The sequence below is a fragment of the Macadamia integrifolia genome, chromosome 5 (assembly GCF_013358625.1).
Source record: "Macadamia integrifolia cultivar HAES 741 chromosome 5, SCU_Mint_v3, whole genome shotgun sequence".
NCBI classification, from domain to species: domain Eukaryota; kingdom Viridiplantae; phylum Streptophyta; class Magnoliopsida; order Proteales; family Proteaceae; genus Macadamia; species Macadamia integrifolia.
The window spans coordinates 39222539-39243313 of NC_056561.1; the positions used below are offsets into that span (position 1 = coordinate 39222539).

At 38.1% G+C, this 20775-nt stretch overlaps 1 protein-coding gene across 3 annotated transcripts; it reads right to left on the reverse strand.

Annotated features, from left to right (window-relative positions):
• Positions 1 to 336: 336 nt before the first annotated feature.
• On the reverse strand, positions 337 to 20222 carry LOC122079537 (aspartokinase 2, chloroplastic-like). Of its 3 annotated transcripts, none has more exons than XM_042646081.1 (14): positions 20013 to 20222; positions 19043 to 19672; positions 18877 to 18959; positions 18727 to 18767; positions 14711 to 14865; positions 9151 to 9300; positions 8923 to 9018; positions 8633 to 8749; positions 5802 to 5921; positions 5621 to 5713; positions 5402 to 5524; positions 1399 to 1515; positions 827 to 889; positions 337 to 719 (listed from the first exon to the last, which is right to left on the reverse strand). In XM_042646081.1, exons 2-14 carry the CDS (start codon positions 19445 to 19447, stop codon positions 573 to 575), a joined length of 1710 nt encoding a protein of 569 aa, XP_042502015.1. In that variant the 5' UTR covers positions 19448 to 19672; positions 20013 to 20222; the 3' UTR covers positions 337 to 572. The 3 variants fall into 3 exon arrangements, with proteins under 3 accessions (XP_042502015.1, XP_042502016.1, XP_042502013.1); XM_042646082.1 differs by lacking the exon at positions 20013 to 20222 and adding an exon at positions 19849 to 20006 and having other exon boundaries at positions 5408 to 5524; XM_042646079.1 differs by lacking the exon at positions 20013 to 20222 and adding an exon at positions 19849 to 20006.
• Positions 20223 to 20775: the final 553 nt, after the last annotated feature.

The following is a 20775-nucleotide window of genomic DNA, read 5'->3' on the forward strand; positions in this document are numbered from 1 at the left end:
AAGAGTTCAGGAAAGAGAAATGAAGAGCACTTCCACTGTTTTATCCAAAAGTGGGGGAAAATGTGAGAAAATTGGGTAAAAGGTGAAAAGATAAGAAAAAAAGCACTCAACGGATCAAAATCGAGTTCTCAAGAAGAAAACATCTCGTCATAATACTTCAAAACCACATTGGCCTGTTGCTACTAAGGTCCAAACTACAAAGATAGATAAAATTGAAATTCAGCATAGAAGCTGGAGCAATCTGTGACCAAAATTGCTGTATAATGGATCAATTACCAGAGTACAACTACAAGCATAAATAATAAGATATCGGTTCCCCAATATGAGAATCAACCATAGCAACAACAAAATCTTATCCCAATTTAATGAGGTCGGCTACATGGATCCAAGCATAAATAATAAGATATTGGTTCCCCAATATGAGAACACCCAACTTTAACCTTAAAAAATAAAGTTTCACATCACTCAACATGGATTACCCTCACAACCCAAGGAAATTATAATTGAAAGAAAAGACAATTTAGTTCTACCTACAATGACGGATCAAATAGAAAATAAAAATGAACAAATTATTAATCCAACAATGGCGCGGCAGAACCATTTGTGGATCTACTTCCTGAATCTAGTTGAGAGAGAATACCTCCCTCAAAAAAGGTCTGGTGAAGAGCCCCGACACATTGTTCTGCTTCATCGTCATTTACTATTAATGAAATGTTTACCTGGACAGCAATTAAATAGAAATAACGTGTTAGATCCAGATAAGTTTACGTGCATCTGTGCCTGTTAACGCACGTGCGTGAGAGAGGGAAAGTCATGTAGGAGAGACCTTAGATGCCCCTTGAGAGATCATTTGGACATTGACTCCATTGGTTCTGAGAACATGAAATGCCTGCCAAAACATGCATTTTGTACGTGAAATATGGAAGAAAAGAAACAACGGGACAACCAGAGATTGGGAAAGACTTACAAACATTTAAAAATGCTCTAATCCTCACACATATAAGAAAATGCAGTGTAATTCAGCCCAGCAAATGATAATGAAGAATTCAGTAAATCTTCAACTAAAGAAATGAAATTTTAGAGAGAACTCGTAGTTTAGCTGCTGAGATGAAGCATGCCAGCAATTCAAAATAGGTAAACATATTTTGAGTACATTAAAACTGAAGAACAATACAAGAGCCCATGTGGGTACTTGGTTACCCTTGGATGGGCTACCTTGCTATGTTTTTAAGCTCATGTGGGAAATTGTTACCCTTCGAGAGTTCGTTTCACCTTTCAGGTTGTAATCTCCCTCCCCTTTTTCTTTAATACATGTACTTAATCACCAAAAAAAAAAAAAAAAATAATAATAATAATAAATAAATACAAGATCTCATCTTTATCAATAAAATAACAAACCTTCTCTAGTATCAACGAAGACCTTTGGACGTTCCCAATGAGAGAGATGATTGATCTGTGTTGAAGGAGATGCACGACTGCAATTTTTTCAAGTTCTTCCACAACATGGTCAAGCTCCTGTTCAAAGAACATCCAATTCCAAATAAACTTATTGGCACAACAGAGTAATTCGATAAATAATCCCCCTCCCCCGCCCACGCCACCCCCCAAAAAAAAAAAAAAAGAAATAAAAGAAATATGAGCCCCAAACTAGAGCCATGACTAACTCAAACCCCATTAATCCTATAATCTTACCATATAAAGGGCCATGACAATTGTCAAAATAAAATCTTTTTCCGTGACTTCAACCTAGATAAAAATAATTGGTTTTTTTTTTAGATGAGAATAGACTATATTCGCCAACATTCCCTCATCTCAGTCACCTATTTGGCCTAGGTTCTCAGGGTAGCAAGTCAATCCGCAGGCTTTGAACGTCTAGAGGAAAAGCATTGACTATTTGACTTCTAACAGATGAGTTAACTTGAACCTCTAGAGGCAAAGCATTGACTATTTGACATCTAACAAATGATGAGTCAAAAGGTGCCACTTATTTACAGAAATTAAGTCCACAGATATGTCATAATACATATATCTAACACAAGACATGAAACACCACCAAAAGAAACAAAAAAGGCAACATTAGGGTATTTAAGTAATTCTATGAAATCACCCTCATTATCTGGGTTTTGAATATGTCACCTCCCTCAACCTAGAAAGCTTGTAAAAATCTTTCTCATTGTTTATGTAATCAAATGATGCAAGATCGCTGCTAATTAATGTGGGAAAACCCACGAAATACCATTTGGGCATTAGGTGGAGATGGCCCAAGAGTATATTATGACACATCCAAGCCCCCTTGATGCAGTTGGGCGATGGGTTTAGAAAAAAAAAAATCTTTTGATTTGGATCTTTATTACTTTCCTTTTTAGTTAGAAATTAGTTCGGTAGGAGATTTTATTTCAGTTTCTATTTAGGTTAGTTTTCAATTAATTTAGTGTCCATTAATTGATGGTACTTCCCTTTAAGCAGTCATGTAAGACAATATGAAATTCCAGTTTTAGTTTTTGAATAATCAACACTTGGTTGAAGAATTTCTGGGCGTGGAACCATGACTGCCGTCCCCTTTTTTCTCCCTCTCTAAAGTTCTCCTCTGATCTTCCCTTCTGTTCTTACTTCTTCTTTCCTTCTCCTTCTTTTTCTTCTATTTCTTTCTCTTCTTCTTTATTATTTTTCTGGTTGTCTCTCCTAGCCCCTGTTTCTGGGTGGTAGTTACAGCCCTCTTGAAATTGATCGATCTCCTTCATGTGAGATCTGTTTGGGTCGAGCCTTTGATCGAAGGAAGCTCTCCCCTAGGCGACTTGAGCCTTAGCACTTCAGCCCCAAAGACCCTTCCTGTGGTGAAGAGAAAAACCTGCAACTGGGTTGCAACCACATCTATCGCTAACTTCAGTTTCAGGAGCTTCCCACATCATGCTGGCCTGCTGATCTGAGCATCGCCCTGGTGGTTTTGGTAGACCTCCTTGAGAGCCTTCGCCTGAAGTTTCCTGGTCAGCCAACCAGAATTGGTGTAGTTCCCTCCGTCGAAGCATGCTTGTTCTTCCGCCATTTGCTGGTTAGTATCGTAAGAAGAAAGAAGATTTCTTCTTCTATTCTTAAAGTGACCTAGTTTGTTACATTTACAGTCAACCCCTCTTTTCCTGAACTTGTGTTCTACTATTCCCTTATCTTTGGTAATTCTAGAATACCAATCCTCTTTTACTTTTCTATTCCAGTTTGTCCCTATTATTTATTTCCTCTTTTAAGTACTTGAGTGTTCATGAATTTATAAGATGCCCCCCTCAACCATTAAATTGAGATATTTTATCATTCTTGTGGGCCCTAAGCGATCCGATTCCCTCGAATCCGCATCACCCCTCGGATTTGATACCATTTTAAATAAGTGGGAAAACGGAAAACCCATACCTCTTAGGGATTCAACCCAAAACCTTAAGGCCCAAGTGATATTGTCACATCCAAGGTCTTGGATAACCAATGTGAAACTATCCCTCTCCCAACATCTCAACAATCGCCAAGTGATTTACAGCAGCATGCATATGCATATGAACTAAAAGTTGTCATGGGTTTAGATACTCGTGCTGTTGATAGTACAATACCATCAGATGCTAGTTGTGGAGACATTGATGTAGATAAAAAGCCTTCCATTCCTGTTCAGGAGGCATTGGTAAAAAGAGCTCAGCCTTACATCCCTGATAGTGAGCCATCGAGGATGTCTAATGTCAGTAATTTTAGGAGTCAAGGCCATCATGACTCTTCTAACCATGGTCTATGGTTTGAGGCTTATGAACTTCCAAAACCTTATACAGCACTAGGAACTCAATCAAGTCCGCTCACAGCCTCAAAGGAACTTGTTCCATTGTCTATGCCAAACTTATCTTCGAGAAATCCCCCAAGCTGCATCAGTGCCATCTGCTTCTAAATCCTGACCAATTGAACTCAAGATTTGACTTGATGGCTTTCAAAAGAAGTGGGATAGGCCAACTTATTCCTCTTCTAAGGCCATCAACCCCAAACTCCACTTCCCAGATACCTCTATAACTCCCAACATCTTAACAATCGCTAAGTGAGCTGCAAAGCAAAGAAATTTCGGTGGCTGCAGAATATTCCATGTCACAACTTAGTTGGTAGCCTATAACGTTCCACTAGTGCAAGGTTTGGATTCCGAGCCAGGTTTCTACCTGGTTCAGAACCTAAATATTTTGACTCAGCGACTGCTGGTTTCGAGGTCCAAATGTCTAAATTAGGTCCCTAAAACTTCTGGGTAACCCTATTTGAGGCCCTATAAAAAAAACACACCCATAATGGTAGTTTAGCTTCGGACCCTGAGTTGAGAGTGTATGTTGTACGTTGTACGTTGCTGTATTTTTTTTTAAGCAACTCAGTGCACAAGGCTCCTGTTACTGCAGGGTTTTGGAGGGGCAAATGTAATTAGCCTTACCCCCTGCTTCGCAGGAGATGCTGTTTCCAAATGACCAACATGTTACAATAGTACAACTTAACCGTTGCTGTATACTTTCTTAAATATAACATATTCTATACAAAATTTAGTACTACAACACATAATTCAATTAAAAAAATTAAAATATGCATCAGGAATGAATAAATATAAAATTAGGAACCATTTCATAATTATCAAATGTTATACATGGTTTCAAATGTTATACATGTATCAAATATTATACATAAAACCTTCTGAAGAGTAAAGAATACTAGCAAGTAACCCTCTTTGGAGTCGAAAATATCAGAAAATGTGTCAAAATTACCATGCATATTTTATTTGTTTTTGTTCCCACATATTCTGTTTTAATGATCTAGATGCATGTCATGATCTCTAAGTATAATGAAAGTAAATGTAAATTGTAAATAAAGAAGGAAAGAGGGTTAAAAAAAAAGAATATTTTTTTCATTGAAAGATTAATTATCAATCGATTGGGCAATAACCCAACGATTACTAGTAATCGGTGTCAAAGGGTGCCAAAATGATATTGAAACCTAAAACATAGGTGAAATTTCGCCCGCAACTTCGTAAGACCCAAGTATTGCACTTGGATTCATTTCAACCTTTGTTGAAACCGAAATATGTTGTGAAATTTTGGTCATTTCGACTAAAATTTTGAACACCGCATTAGTGGCCATACCACTCTCTACCCATAATTTTTAGTCAATAAGCATCTATCCTCTTTCCATGGGTATTTTTAAATTAGATATTTCTTGTGATCAGCAGAAACTACAAGATTCCCAAATGGATAGTACGGATTGGTAACATTATCCTCTCAACATCCCAAATTAGAGATGTCCTCTAGCAAAGATATCTAGCGAAAAAATTTAAGAGCCCAAGAAGTGAACCCATTTATTGATGTAAACAAGAAACCAATCAAATCATCACACAGGAGACTAAGGTTCATACACTTGCCTGCTGAATAAGTTCTCTGCTCCAAAGCTTCGATGGATCCAAAGTCAAAGAAATACTGACTTCACTAGTAGCAACAACATCAACTGATATGCCCAAATCTTCAAAGATAGAGAAGACCTGGATGCAAAGGACCAAGCAAATCTCATTAGACTGTACAGATTACAGAAGCAACTGGGGCGAAAGAGAAAAAAAAAATCATTAACGAAGTCTCACCCTTGCAAGAAAGCCGAATTGGCCAAGCATGCGGGTGCTAACTATATCCAACATGGTCACATTCCGCTTCAACACTATGCTAGTGAGTACAGCCTGGATATGGAAAAATGACAACTTAATGCTGGGTCATATGATGTTTACCACAGTGATTCTTACTAGTGAAAAGTCTGCAACTACAAACCTCACTCATATCCCTTGACTTAGTGATAAGGGTTCCCGGAGCTTGAGGGTTGTAAGAATTCTTGACCCTAACTGGGATATCACCCTCCCTAGCTGGTCTCATTGACTGAGGATGCAAGACCTGCAACGGCACAAAAGCATTTTTATAACTCCCTTTTTTTTTTTTTTGGGGGGGGGGGGGGTGTGGGGGTGGGGTTGGGTGGGACCATGTTTATACATAACCAACCATAAAACTCCATTAACAATTATTTAATATTCTACACTCCACAGATCCCACTAAAACAGACTGAGAATGGGACAGTGCTGGGGTTACATATGGGTCTGTTTGACTCCTGATCACCAACCCACCAAAAGACTGCTGAGAGAAATAGGATGAGCTCAATTGGCTTCTAAAGCAAGCACTTGAGCTGGGAAATTTATAGTCATTTTGGACCCAAGCACTAATTCCCATATTACCGCCTAAAAATAAGGTAAACAATAGACGTACCTTGACTGATACATTGTCTTGCCTGTAAATACAACCCCCCGTCTATAATTATATTTGACAAAGTTTATGACTTAAATAGGAACTGTGATGAGACAGAAAATCACAGAGGTACATTGAATAACTGACATAAATACAAGACATTATAAAAATTGGAAGAATTAGCAATGCTAACAGTAGAACTTTGAGCCAACACCTAAATAGTTGAGGGGAAAGCAAGTTTAATGCATAGACTCATAGTCCAATAATCCAGTGATGCAGGCGCAGTCCAAATCGGTCGTGCTTTACTATCTATAGGGTCCGGGCATTCAATTCCTTGGGTTTTATCATAATGAGCTGAATTATAAGACATAAAGATGGGTCTATACTCTATAGGGGTATTAAAAATAGTTTTTAATTACTATTTAGCATTAGTAGTGGGGGCCATTAGATATTAGTTAGGAAGTTGTTTTATTTAAAAATTATTAGATAGCAGTCAATCAGTTAAGGGGCCCAATTATGGTCGCAAGTCAAGTAGCCTTTTAATTATTTTAAGAGTCTAAATTTATGGTTCTTAATTGATACTTGTTAGAAAGTCTACTGACTAGACTTCTATTACCTTTTTTATTTAAAGCTTGTAAACACCCCCCTTTGATTGACTGAATGAATTCAGAATTATTATGTTCGAACGGAGTCTTAATTAGTAACTCTCAAACACTAATGCCAACTCTCTAAGGATTCTAAGGCATAAGATGAAGAATCTGGCCACCTTGAACTATTAGGCTTTTTCTCTCAAACTCAGGGCATCCCTGCAGGGCCCCAACAGCTCCTCCCCCACGGTTCTATACTTCTCGCTCCCCAATATTGCTTTTCTTCCTCTTCCCTTTTCTGCTGTGATATTCTACTCCCCCATTCTGACTGCTATTTTTGCTAGAGGGATCCCCCCCCCCCCCCTTCTGTTTTCTACTCTCTGAGATACTCTGTTTTCCCCCTTTTCTGTGCATCATCCAGACGGAGCAAGGTTATTTTCTCCCATTCTAATGGCTGTTGCAGTGCTGGAACAGACCTGATCTACCTCACATTCTACTGAGTAACTGATCTCTTTGAATACCTGATTCCAGAATTGTTAATCACTTTCAAATCCATCTTCTCTGGTCAACCAGAAATATTTTTCCAGGCAGAAGATCCCTGCCAGGCTGTGTGGTGCACTTGCACAGGGGCTAAAACAGTGGTGGGGGATTTTTTCATTTCAGGGGGGCGGGCCCAGTCATTTCGTGCGCTCTTCTGTCTGGGCATAGGCTACGCACAGCCTGGCAGGAATCTTTTCCCTTTTTTGTCAGTCTATTTCATCTTTGTTATCTGTTTCTGCTCTTATTCCTGCCTTGCTTAGATCTGATCTCTGCTATTCTTCTCTCTGATTTAGATCTAAGATTCTGTTTAGCTCTATATGGAGAAACAATTAGAGATTAAGGATAAGAACCCATAGTAGTAGAATCTCTTTACCCTGTTTTTTCCCAATAAGTCGATGTTTCAGGTTAAGCTGCACTCTGAGGATAAGAAATGACAACCCAACCACAACTGGATACAAATAAAAAGTGTTTGGAATAATGTTTGACGAAGGCTGTAATTCTAGTTTGGAGGGGATTGAAAACAGAACAGGATAGAGGAAAAGTTGCACCTCAACCCTAGAGATGGGTACCATATCTGCCATTTGCCAGTTTAGGTAGCAGTGGAAAACCATGCCAAGGTTTCCCCCCCCCCCTCCTCCCTGAGCCAAATTTCAGTCCAAAGGGACCTTACTCAAGATGAATAAAGCATTGATAAATGGCCAAAAAGTTGACTCGTGTTAAAAGTATACTTCTAGATAAGAAATTTATTGGTGTGTCCTAATGTTAAAAGAATCAGGAATGGCACATATATATACATATATATATATATATATAGAGAGAGAGAGAGAGAGGGCATTAAAAGGAGCCGAAAAAAAGATGTGATTTCTCACTATTCAAACAGTACAAAGACAATTCGAACAAGTTCAATAACAGAGCTATGCCCTTATTTCAAATTATGCAATTTTCACAATAAACTTATAGTGCAGCAATGTTAGCAAAATTTAGTCATACATCTTGGATCAGAGGTCATATGTCATATTCTAAAAAACGAACTGTAAGAACTGAAATTGGAGAAGGATTAGAACCAGCACCACCCACCCAACTCCCCCCCACCCCTCCCAAAAAAAAAAAAAATGTCAATTAAGGTTTTTAACAGGATGAACTAACTGAATCTACTTCTACAAAGAAGCATAGCCCTTTGGAGTTCGTCCTCGACAACAATGCAATAAGAGGCAACCAAATCCATCAGTCCAAACATACCTGAGCCCCAAAATATGCAAGTTCAGCTGCCTCATCAAAAGTCAAATATGGGACAGGCTCTGCGCGTGCATAAATATTGGGATCACAAGTCAAAACACCATCCACATCCTTCCAGACCTGTTATGAATTGAAAATGCAAACCATTACATATCATCATTTATGCATAAATGTAGGAAAATAAGTCATGAATGTCAAAAAATCAGTTTAGCATAGAAACAAGCAAGGGCATGTGCATGCATGAACTCTTTGGGGTGTAAGCACCCCTTTGTACTAAAGTGCCAGAACTGGACCTGAATCTCACACAAGCCCAACGCTTTTCCAATGGTAGTGGCAGTCAAATCACTTCCTCCCCTACCTAAGGTAGTCACTGCACAAGTTTTCCATCCCTGCAATCAGAAGATTAACATATATCTATTACAATCAAGAAGACTGGCGAATTAGTTTCAGCTTCTTATAGGAGAGAATGTGAATGATCTCAAGACCATAAGAATATATATGAAGGATTGTGCCACAAGGACCTTTCCAAGGAAGCCAGTAACAACAGGAATAGCAGGATCACTAATCCAATCATGATGTAGCCTCTTTGCAACAGCTGGAAAAGTTGCTTCCAAGATATCCGCATTTGTAAAGTCGTCTGTTGTTATAAAACCAATATCAAATGCATCATACTGCAAAAGATTGTGCAACAGTAAAATTAGCTACCATCACAATTGCCACCATCCACAGCATAGCACAAGATGTTTTTGTGATGTAAGCATGGTTGGAGTATGGCTAAAAATGCACACAATAGCTGCAAAGCACATTAGTTAAATCAACTGCAATTGAAAACATGAAATGAGAGAACTGAAATTACAAATATAACTGACTTGACCAGAGAAACAATATAGTTAAAAAATCTGTCACCGGGATGAGCCAATCTCCAAGTGAGACTCAACAGATCACCAAACGGTCCAGCGGAATATAAAAAAATTACCATTAACAACAACCTGGCCATGTGGATCCATGGTGGAGTTGACGAGTGTAGATGTATTTTTCTTTCTTCCACTATTTTTCTTTCTTTCTCCCACTATCTACTCTCTGTTTTTGCAATTAATACACTTAAACCAGCCCGATTCCTCCATAATCTTTCTTGTATGGATCACTGAGTAATACCAAAAACCTGCCACTTTCTAAGCCCTATTAAGCACCTTCAAGCCTACTATAAACCAAAGCTAACCCTACCTTATTTGGATTGTTCCCATTTAATTTTCTCTAGTCTGTTCCATCATAACCTAACCCACTCACCAACCACTCAAACATTTACAATCCCTCACTTATCTATGATGAAAAACACTGAAGTTTCGACCAAAAATACGACCAATTGACCACTGAAATGTACCAGATTTATGCTGAATTTCAACCGAAGTCTGAAATATTTTGGTGGTAAAAATCCAGGTCAAAATTGGTATCTCTTACTATGCTTCTCAAAGTCCTAAAGACCAAATATCACTATCCAGAAAAATTAGGCCACTTTTGCAAATGTATATGTAAAAGTCCACATCTTAAATTTTTTTATGAAGGCCATAAATAACCCGCTCTTCTTCCATAGAATTTACATAATATGCTGGAAGAAGATAATGTTGAAAGACGAGCCATGTCTGCCCAACCATAAGCTCCAAAAACCCATTGCCTCGATTAAGCTCAAAATCTTCTGCTTTTTAGTCTAGGCATTGAAAGCTTATATACCCTTCCGAAAGATTTTATACTCCTGTTGGCAAATCCCACCAAAAAAAAATTGAAACAAGTTCTACATTAGAACACTCCAAAGGGTCTAGAGGATGAACTACTAATCCTCATTGCCAAAGATCCCATAAGCGTTTGGGAAGACAAACCCACTTTCACCCAATTGGTAGCCTGACCAAAGAAAAGAATGGCCTACAAAGAGATCCCCTTCACCCAAATTGTTGGCAAGGAGTGAGAAGTGTGTATGGGTCTCAAAAGAGATTCAAATTTTAAACTAAAGCCAAGAGATTCCCAAACCGTCGAATGTCCTGAATCTACTTGGTTACATACACCTTGATACCAAATCATCAATTGTTAGAATCTTGCTTTATACTAGTGCTCACTAGCAATACAGCAAAGCATATTATAGTCTGTTTAGTCAATTATAAAATATTGAGACATATGGTGAAGTGCAGTTCCATTGCCATTTTAATTCTTTCATTTTTCTAACTCCTTGAGCAAACTGTAAGTGATTTCTTTTGGAACATCACTTGCATCTATTTTATTTAATTAACTGAGTAAAGTGACAGGGTATTGATGTAGATAAGTCACTTGGGCTTATTTTATTGCAAATAAGCCTTGGGTTGTGTTATGTATGTGTTGGGCCTTTGATCCTATGGGTTTTCTTTGAAATGGGTCACTTTAATGGGCCTAAAATATGGGTAGAGGGTAGGAAAACGGGATTTTATTCATTAGTTTAATTAATTGCTATTTAATTCAATAAAGATCCATTAGGCCATTAGTTGGTTGTAAAGTCCTATATGGACTATTAGTTAATTAGTCCTACTCCATGTTAGAGTCATAAAGTCAAGTCCTAGTCTTATTTTGAATTCCTAGTTGTAGTAGGAGTGTCTAGTCCTATTGGGAAACTAGCTCCTAGTTGTAGTAGAAGTGTCTAGTCCTATTGGGAAACTAGCTTCTAGTATTAGTATGATTGTAAACTTCCCATTTATAAATAGAGAGACATATGTCCCATTATTGGACAGATTTGAATGAAAGAAAGTTGACATTTATGAAAGAAAATTTGCAACTAAATGCTTAGAGCAGCTAAGATAGTTGTGGGTGAGAAGCCCAAGCTGAGATAGCCACTTCCTTTATTCTCTTTCACCCTTCTCAAACCCCCCATCTGTTTTATTCTTCTTTTTTATTTTATTTGCTATAACATTCAAGAGGTATAGTTCAGATTTTGATAAAAATCTCCAGAAATTAGAACCGATCAGCAATCCTAGTGGGAATAGGAGAGAGATCGATCACCTCTCTTTCTCTCTTCTGTACTCTGTTCAGTTAGGTCTTCAATCAGGGTATTCCAGGCCTCATAAGGGTCCCATGATCCTTACTTAGTCACTGCTAGAAGCATTCAGCTGCTGTTCTTGAAGGTTCTTTTCAGTTTTCTCTCCTAGGCCAAAAAATCAAGAAAGCTTGTAACTTCACAAGCAGCCGTCAAAATCCTCTCAACTTTGGGGGTTTTTGTACCCTCCCTAGGGACTATCTACGCCCAAGAGTGCAACTCAATCGAACTCCTACAACCCTGGCCGCACCTCTCTCTCTCCAGCTCTATAACAAGTCTTTCTCTCTACTATCGGGTTAAGTTTTGGGCTGGTTTTGCTCCTATATGGGTATTATATCCTTAGGGATTTATTTGATGGTATTATTTCTTTGTTTCTTACTTCTATTTGTATTGTTTGGAGTTATAAACTGCGAAGTTAGTTTCTTGTAATCTACTCCTGCATTAAGTGGTATCAGAGCTACGGTTGAAGAAAGCTCTAAACAATCTATCAGTGCCTAACCGAAAATGGTTCCATCAATTCGTTACTTCGCTGGACAAAGGGATACATTCTACATCTTTGATTGGTTAGATTCTCTGGAGGAATATTTTGACTACTATAACTTGACAGAGACACAAAAACTTCAAGTTGTCTGCTTCCGATTGATTGGTCATGCTAGAGATTGGTGGAGAGTCCATGAAAAGCGACTCCGAGTTCGAGGACATGAGCCTAGGACTTGGGAAAAGATGAAGTACCAGTTAGTGACACAATACCTCCTTGTATATTTTCAAAGAAGGCTCTTCCCTCCACAGGATTCCCATCATAATACATCTACTGCTGCCCAATCTAATGATTAGCCACGTTATTTTTATGGGGAATTCCTTGAATGGATGCGTGAATTAGACATGTACTTTGACAATTACAACTTAACAGAGATACAAAAACGCCAATATGCATGTTCCCAGATGAGTGATTGTGTTCAAATGCAATGGAGAGTCCGTGAAAGGCAACTTCAAGCTCAAGAATGTAAACCTAAAACGTGGGACGAAATGCAGTATGAGTTGGCAGGCATGTACCTATCTGAGCATGAACGAAACATGTACTTCCTTCCACCAGATGTCCAAAAGCCACCCACACTTGACAATAGCATAAAGGAATCATCGGCCTCTATTGCAAAAGAGCAACAAGAGAAGACACCTCTGACCAGTGAACTAGAGTCAAAAGTTGAGGTTAGTGTTAAATTTTTTCAGCCATTCCTATTATTGAGGAAGAACTAGTCATTGATGTTCCCATCAGCGAGACTCATATGGGAGAAGTAGAAAGCAACAAGGTTGCCACAATGGACAATGAGGTTGAGACTAGGGAACTTGACTACAACAACTATGATGATTGTGAACAGCCAAGAGGAAGATCCTAAGGAGTTCAATAATGAAGTTGTGTTTGAACCATCAATGGAACCGATTAGGAACTACCAGGTAGATGAATCAAAAGAGCTTTATGTTGCATTGAAGTTAGAAGAGATCAAAGGTGCATATGTAGATGACCCTATGGATACATCCGAAGATGTTGAAGTTCAGCATGTGGAGTTTGTCATCTTATCAAAGTATCTTGAAGATCGAGCTCCTCACATTCTAGACTACATCTTTTTTATCAAAGAGCTACCTGAATTTTTTTACGGCTTGAAGAGGAACGTGCATCATGATATAATCACCCTCACACTCTACAAAATTCGAGGACGAATTTTTTCTAAGAGAGGGCGAGTTGATGTAGATAAGTCACTTGGGCTTATTTTATTGCAAATAAGCCTTGGGTTGTGTTATGTATGTGTTGGGCCTTTGATCCCATGGGTTTTCTTTGAAATGGGCCTAAAATATGGGTAGAAGGTAGAAAAATGGGATTTTATTCATTAGTTTAATTAGTTGCTATTTAATTCAATAAAGGCCCATTAGGCCATTAGTTGGTTGTAAAGTCCTATATGGACTATTAGTTAGTTAGTCATACTCCATCTTGGAGTCATAAAGTCAAGTCCTAGCCTTATTTTGAATTCCTAGTTGTAGTAGGAGTGTCTAATCCTATTGGAAAACTAGCTCATAGTTGTAGTAGGAGTGTCTAGTCCTATAGGGAAACTAGTTCCTAGTATTAGTATGATTGTAAACTTCCCCTCTATCATATGTCTTATTATTGGACAAATTTGAATGAAAGAAAGTTTGCATTTATGAAAGAAAGTTTGCAACTAAATGCTTAAAGCAACTGAGATAGTTGTGGGTGAGAAGCCCAGGCTAAGATAGTCACTTCCTTTATTCTCTTTCACCCTTCTCAATCCCCCCATCTGTTTTATTCTTCTTTTTTATTTAATTTGCTGTAATATTCAAGAGGTATAGTTCAGATTTTGATAAAAATCTCCAGAAATTAGAACCGATCAGCAATCCTAGTGGGAATAGAAGAGAGATTGATCTCCTCTCTTTCTCTCTTCTGTACTCTGTTCAGCCAAGTCTTCAATCAGGGTATTCCAGGCCTCAGAAGGGTCCCACGATCCTTACCTAGTCACTATTGGAAGCATTCAACTGTTGTTCTTGAAGGTTCTTCTAAGTTTTCTCTCCTAGATCAGAAAATCAAGAAAGCTTGTAACTTCACAAGCAGCCGTCAGAATCCTCTCAACTTTGGGGGTTTTTGTACCCTCCCTAAGGACTATCTACCCCCAAGAGTGCAACTCAATCGGACTCCTACAGCCCTGGCCGCACCTCTCTCTCTCCAGCTCTATAACAAGTCTTTCTCTCTCCTATCGGGTTAGGTTTTGGGCTGGTTTTGCTCCTATATGAGTATTGTATCCTTGGGGATTTATTTGATGGTATTATTTCTTTGTTTCTTACTTCTATTTGTATTGTTTGGGGTTATAAACTGCGGAGTTAGTTACTTGTAATCTACTCCTGCATTAGGTATCCTTTGTCCAATTGATAAATTGAAGGAAAATTCATGACCACAATTGTGGGGCCCTTCAAATGATAGCCCAATTGCATGTCTTAAAACAAGTAATAATCAGGAAAGAACATACTTGGCGGGCTTTAGCACCAATTTTATTTAAATGTGCAGCAAATATCCTGGTCGACATGCACTCTCCAAATGAGACTAAATAGTCCCTTGTGCGGGGAGTCAGCTCCTTCATCATAGCAATTCCCTTCAGAAGTTGCTCCATTTCTTCAAGGTGATCTGCAAATTTAACCAGGGAAAGAAACACAAGACAGTGTAAGGAACCACTATAGTCTATTAATGACTGAAAATGCAAAGGTGTGAAGGACCCAAGGCAATAGAGGGTCAGTTTAAAGGACTCCAATCCACAGATTAGCAAAGATCCTTTCCTGAATATCATGCACATAATAGACACTTCAATCAATCACGGAAATAGAAAGATAGAGGTCATGCATGTAAAAAGGGATTCACAAATTCTTACAGTAAATCATTAAAAAGAGAACATCGACAGTACAGGAGATGGCTTCAAGCAATAGCCAATTATAGTGCAAGTTTATTGCTACCTCTTTAAGCAGCCCACCAGTCATAATGATTCCAACTTCATGCCACACTAATGTTTTGTACTCTAGTCTGCATAAAACTAAGATTCAGAAGACCTATTAATTTAAGTTACACATATTAAGGTAAAAAGGGTACAATTCAAGTTTTGAAAACTCTCGATTCTGAGCCAATACTAAATCTGAATTCTTGCTGTATCAGATTTGGAGAATCAAGTTTGGATGCACAATAGTCATGCATATATTCTTACTCCAATGTGGGTCTCATTGACCATGGGAATGTGATGACAATTGTGCAAGCGATTCCCTAATGTGAGAAAGGCCCACAACCCACATTGCAATCTTACTCCAACAGAAATTCCAATTACTTGGCCCCTCTAGAATTATCCTAGAATTGGAGATTGTCTGAAAGTCCAATTCTGAATTATGGGGCAATTACGGAATCATTCAGGACCTGTCCCTTGAGAATTCAACCAAACTTGTCACGCCATGACACCGTGGGTCAATTATAATTATTGTCTAGAATTGATAATAGAATTATCGAATGTGGTGTAAGTGACCTGCTAATTTTCTATTCAGAGCACCATTGGAAATTACAAGGCATTGAAACTATCACTAGTTTCCGTACTTAGTGAATTCAGATTCCCCAAGAATTTGGATATGGACATTCAGGTATTAATCAGACTTCAAATCCAATAATGTGATTAAAAATATGGTAAGGGTAAAAAATGATAGATCAAAAAGTTGAAAGTGGATACGTTGGTTTAAGAATGATTTTTATCTATAAAATCGGGGATAAAAATCCAGGAGTATAAGTGTATAACCAGCAAACTAGCAACATGCAATAATTATACAGAAAATATCAACCATTAAGAGGAAAGAAACCTAGAAATCCATTATCTACTAGGTAGCCTCAGATCATTGCATTCTAAGACATTAACCTAATTGACAAGATAAATTAACAATTTAAAATGTTTGTTAATTTTAGTCCTGCCATATAAAAGTGGAAGGAACTTTAGAAGGCAAAATGTGGGATCATCCATGATTCTACTAAAGCAAACATACAAGAAAAGGAATGAGAGGGATTGAAGAGGGGGGGGGGGGACCCTGCTTTCTCTGTTTTTGATAGTTTTGTTTCCTAATTCTGTTGGGTTTCTTTCTCTGGTTTTAATAATCCTGAAGATATTGTGCTCAAAACAAAGAAGAGAAAAAAGACAGTCAACAGAGATCCCGAGGGGGTCCCTGAACTTATTCTGGCAACTGTATAGGTTTTTCAAACAAATCTCGAAGACTGAGTGAGGCTTTTGTTGTTGGATATTTTACATATTGATGTGTGTCCATCAAACCCAATTTAATTGGATTAAATTAATTAATAACATTTTATATTGTGTGCTTGTTATAATTGTTATATTTGGTGCAACTGGCCTATTTATATCGTTACTTGTTCACAACTATGGACAAACTTGGGCAATTTTTTATAGCGTTGCCATATTGAATATTCATCCAATAGAGATTAAACCAAAATATAAATACGGACACTTATTGTGTTGAACATTGATCCACTGAGATTCCTAAATATTTCAATATCAGGTTGTTGTTAGCAATGGGAATCTCTAGTAGTTACTTTTTCCATACCCGAGAGGCACTTATCATTGTATTTGTATTTTGTGCACTTGTGGTGAATCAATGGTTGATGTCTACCGAAAGGATTGACTATATAACGGCTACTAGGTGTACACGATATAAATAGAAAAGGGATGATGCTAAATAAGGTTTCCACTGCCTGTGTAGGGAGAAGATCCAAGAGAGAGTTGGATTCTGATTGGGCCAAATCCAAGGTCTTGGTAGTTGTTTTGTACAGAGTTTGCAAAAGTATTTTATTTTATTATTATTAAATAAATTATATTTGAAAATTGTTTCAAATGTTTTTTGAATCCAATCTATGTTTGCACATTCTCGCCATTAATTATAATGAACTTGGATCATGGCGGTGATTCATATTACATAGTTGCGAGGTCTATTATGGATGTTGGTAGTGTGAGAAGAAAGTGTAAAGAAAATATTTAATACCGGGGGTTTTCAGATTACATCTTTTGTAGTGTCGTCTTTCAGTACAATTAAGGATAAAGGCTACCCTTTAGGATAACACCACTTGGAAATATCTAGACCACTAGATTGTAATCTCTTAATTAGGTCTTTTCTATATAAAGAGAAGGCCTAGGTCAAATTCAATTAGCATGCTACTCATTAATGTTAGATAAGAATGAGTTGAGCGGGTGAAGAAAGAGAGAAGAGTCTCCTTCATCTTCAACCTCAACGATTTGACCATTGGAGAAGGTGCAAGTTTTGGTGATCATGATCAAGTGTTGCATTCCTTTGGAGAAGCACGTCATTAGTGTTTTTAGGTATGCATTCCCTCTTGATTATTGTGATGTGTTCATCAAGATCCTTGTGCCTAAAATTTTTGCATGAGATTTGAAATCGAATCGCTTCTGCCACCATTAACATTTGTCACTACTTACTAATCTATAAAATATGACTAATGTCCTCAGTATACTATCCTCTCTACAGTTTCTAGGGTTGAAAACTGGAACTAGGATCTAAGTCAAACTCAGAACAAGATGATTGTCTTATTTATTTATATATTCACAGTTCAGCCATGGCAACAATACTATTTCCATCAATTCTAAGCTTTCTCTGAATGCTGGAGGTAATAGCGGAAACTTCTCCACTCCTTCAGCAGGAGAGAAAAGAAATGAAATAAAAATCATTTAAACACAGTAATAAGTATTACAAATAATTAACAAATAATAAATTTACATTTTAAGAAGGTCACTAACTTTTCCTACTTTTTAACTTAGGTGGGTAAAGTTATGGTTTTTCTTCTTTTTCTCTTTTTGAAAATTTCAGATTTCCACGCATCCTTCTTACTCATTAAATTGACTTCTAGATTAGCGACTAGATCAAAGGTAATGAATATTCAGTAACTACACAACAACCTAACATGTAATTTATCTCAGAGATTAAAAAACAGGCCGAGAACTGCCAAAGGATGCAAGTGATAGAAAGTGTTTATGATGTTCCCTAGGAACTATTCTTTGTCTTGTATTTTCTAAGCCACAGTCATTTAAGACCCTAATATAAGTGTCATCATTACAACAACAACATCCAAAACCGTATCCCAACTTAATGGGGTCGGGTACATCGAGATTCCAAGCAAAGACGAGTGCAAGGATCTATACGAAAAGATTGACGGGTTATGGCTAATTATAATAAGTGCTGGCCGCAACCTAACGCACCAATGTAAGTGTCATCACTATGAACTCAAAATTCAGCAACATAGCATAAAATGAAACATGGCTTATCTTGATCATAAACTGTATACAAAACTATGAAACCTGCTCCGATATCCTGCTGCCAATTTAATAAGGCAATAAATGGAGCAGCAAAAGAATAAACCATATTATACAACCATATAATTATCGATCGATTAACGATTAAACTAAAGAGGAGAACTGACACCAAGCACAATAAAGGTACTCACCAGAAATAGTAGATCTATGCACTCCAAGCTCATCAACTGTTCTGAACAAGGCAAAAGCATTTAAACCAGATGTGAAAATAGTTCCTAAAATGCAAACCAGGGGGAGTTAAGCCTTAAAAATCAGAAAGGAATTCAAAGAGATTTTCGTACCTAAGATGAAGATCTTTTATAAAGCTCAACTCATCAATTTCAGAGACATTAGAAACGCCGCAACTAACAGCCTTTTCACCGGCCTAAAACTCAACCATTTGATTTATCGTGAGCCCCGTCCAAGAAACAAGATAAGCAGCAGGTACAAGATGAGACTAATTCGTACCAGTAGAAGATGATTAGTTGTCTTTCCCATTGCGGAGAGAACAATGACAGGCATTTCCTGGGGAAAGCTGAGTATAAGGTCAGCAACCTCCTTCATTCTCTCGGAGGAGGAAACCGAAGAACCGCCAAACTTCATGACGCATGTAAACTGCCCAGCATTTCCATCAGAAACGGGTTTCTCCATGTGCTCCTTAGAAATCACAGATGTTAAACCTGCGTCGCAACTGATTTTCAAAGCATTCCTTCTAGACGCACCTTCAAACATTTGACATGAAAGGCCCGAAGTCGAAGCTACAGAAGCCGCAGATTTAAGGAGACATGATGAGATAGACAAGAAATGCGAGGAGCTCCTTTCAAGCCCCGTATAAGGACTCCTAACAGCAGCACAATGCAATGATACCGCCATGTTCGAGCAGTTCAAAAAATTGTGAATAATGTTACCAAAAAAAACCTCTCAGATCTGGTTAGTTCGACAAATTGAGGAAACCTAGGGTTTATAAGCAGTAATAAAAGAAAACACAAGAACCGAAAGGGCACTGTTCTGAGCCTCTGACAGTAAACTACAAAGATCTTTTCTGACAAAAGATTCGCCGGCGAGAGTATATCCGTCCACTGGGATCGGCCACGGTACCTGAACATTTCACGAATGATTTCAAGCTCCTCACAAGTGATTAATGTATACAAGGAAACAAACAGAACAAGACGAGGATAGAAAGCTTAAATGCAATTAAAACTACCAGAAACCTCAATGGAATACAGAAAAATCTCCAAAGAACCTATGAAAATACGGTAAGGAAAAAGGCATACACGCAGAGACGAAATTCATAAAAGCAGATGGAGAAGACGGATTTAATTATAGTAACACGCACTGGAAGACATTAAAATGGTAAAATCGGATGGAGAAACAGCAACCGTAGTAGATCAAAACAGAGAATACGGAAAGCGATGGAAAAACACAAGTTGAATCAAACCTCTCTTTTCCTTCAGGAGCTCTGCCTTTTTGTTTGAGCGCTAAGTGTAGGACCAGGGAGCTCTGAACGAATGCGAGAACGGGAGGCGGAGGGGATAAAAATCGTCTGTTTTTCTTGTGTTTTGCTAGTTGCAGAAGATGACACGTGTCATCAACGGTCAAGATTAATTCAGTTGGGTGAGGGTTATTACATCCAGTTTGGTTTTTAATTCAATCTTAGCCGTTCACTGAAAGTAATACCACATGTCGCCTTCTAAAGGTAGCAAAACAAGAAAAACATGGATGAAGAAAAACAGACGATTTTTTTCCAGGCGAAGGACGCGTTACAGTCTTACAGAGTTGAAGGAAATTAGGGGATAAAAATCGTCTGTTTTTCTCCTTCCTGTTTTTCTTGTGTTTTGTTAGTTGCCGAAGATGACACGTGTCCAATTCATCATCAACGGTCAAGATTAATTCGGTTGGGTGAGGGTTATTACAACCGGTTTACAAGTGTGGATGACTCAAACCAACATGCATAACCGGTTCACCCAAACCGTAAGGTTTAAAACAGGTTTTGAAATTTGAATTTCAAATTTAAATTTCAGAAGCCCTAAAAGCTGTGTTTGAGTTTCTCATACTGCCATTTTGCCTTGCGCGATTCTCTCTCTCTCTCAACCCTCTCGCTGCATCTCTCTTGTAGGCTCCTGATTCAAGGTTGAGGCTCACAAATGAAAATCTCCCTTTGTCTCTCTGTCCGACGCTCTCACTGCGTTCTTCTGTTGCAT

Coding starts and splice junctions, on each gene's coding strand:
- LOC122079537 (XM_042646081.1), bottom strand. CDS start 19,447: ATGGCGGTATCATTGCATTGTGCTGCTGTTAGGAGTCCTTATACGGGG. Junction 9,301..14,710: donor TTGGTGCTAAAGCCCGCCAA/GTATGTTCTTTC, acceptor AATCTTTTGCAG/TATGATGCATTTGATATTGG. Junction 1,516..5,401: donor AACTTATTCAGCAGGCAAGT/GTATGAACCTTA, acceptor TTCTTTGAACAG/GAGCTTGACCATGTTGTGGA.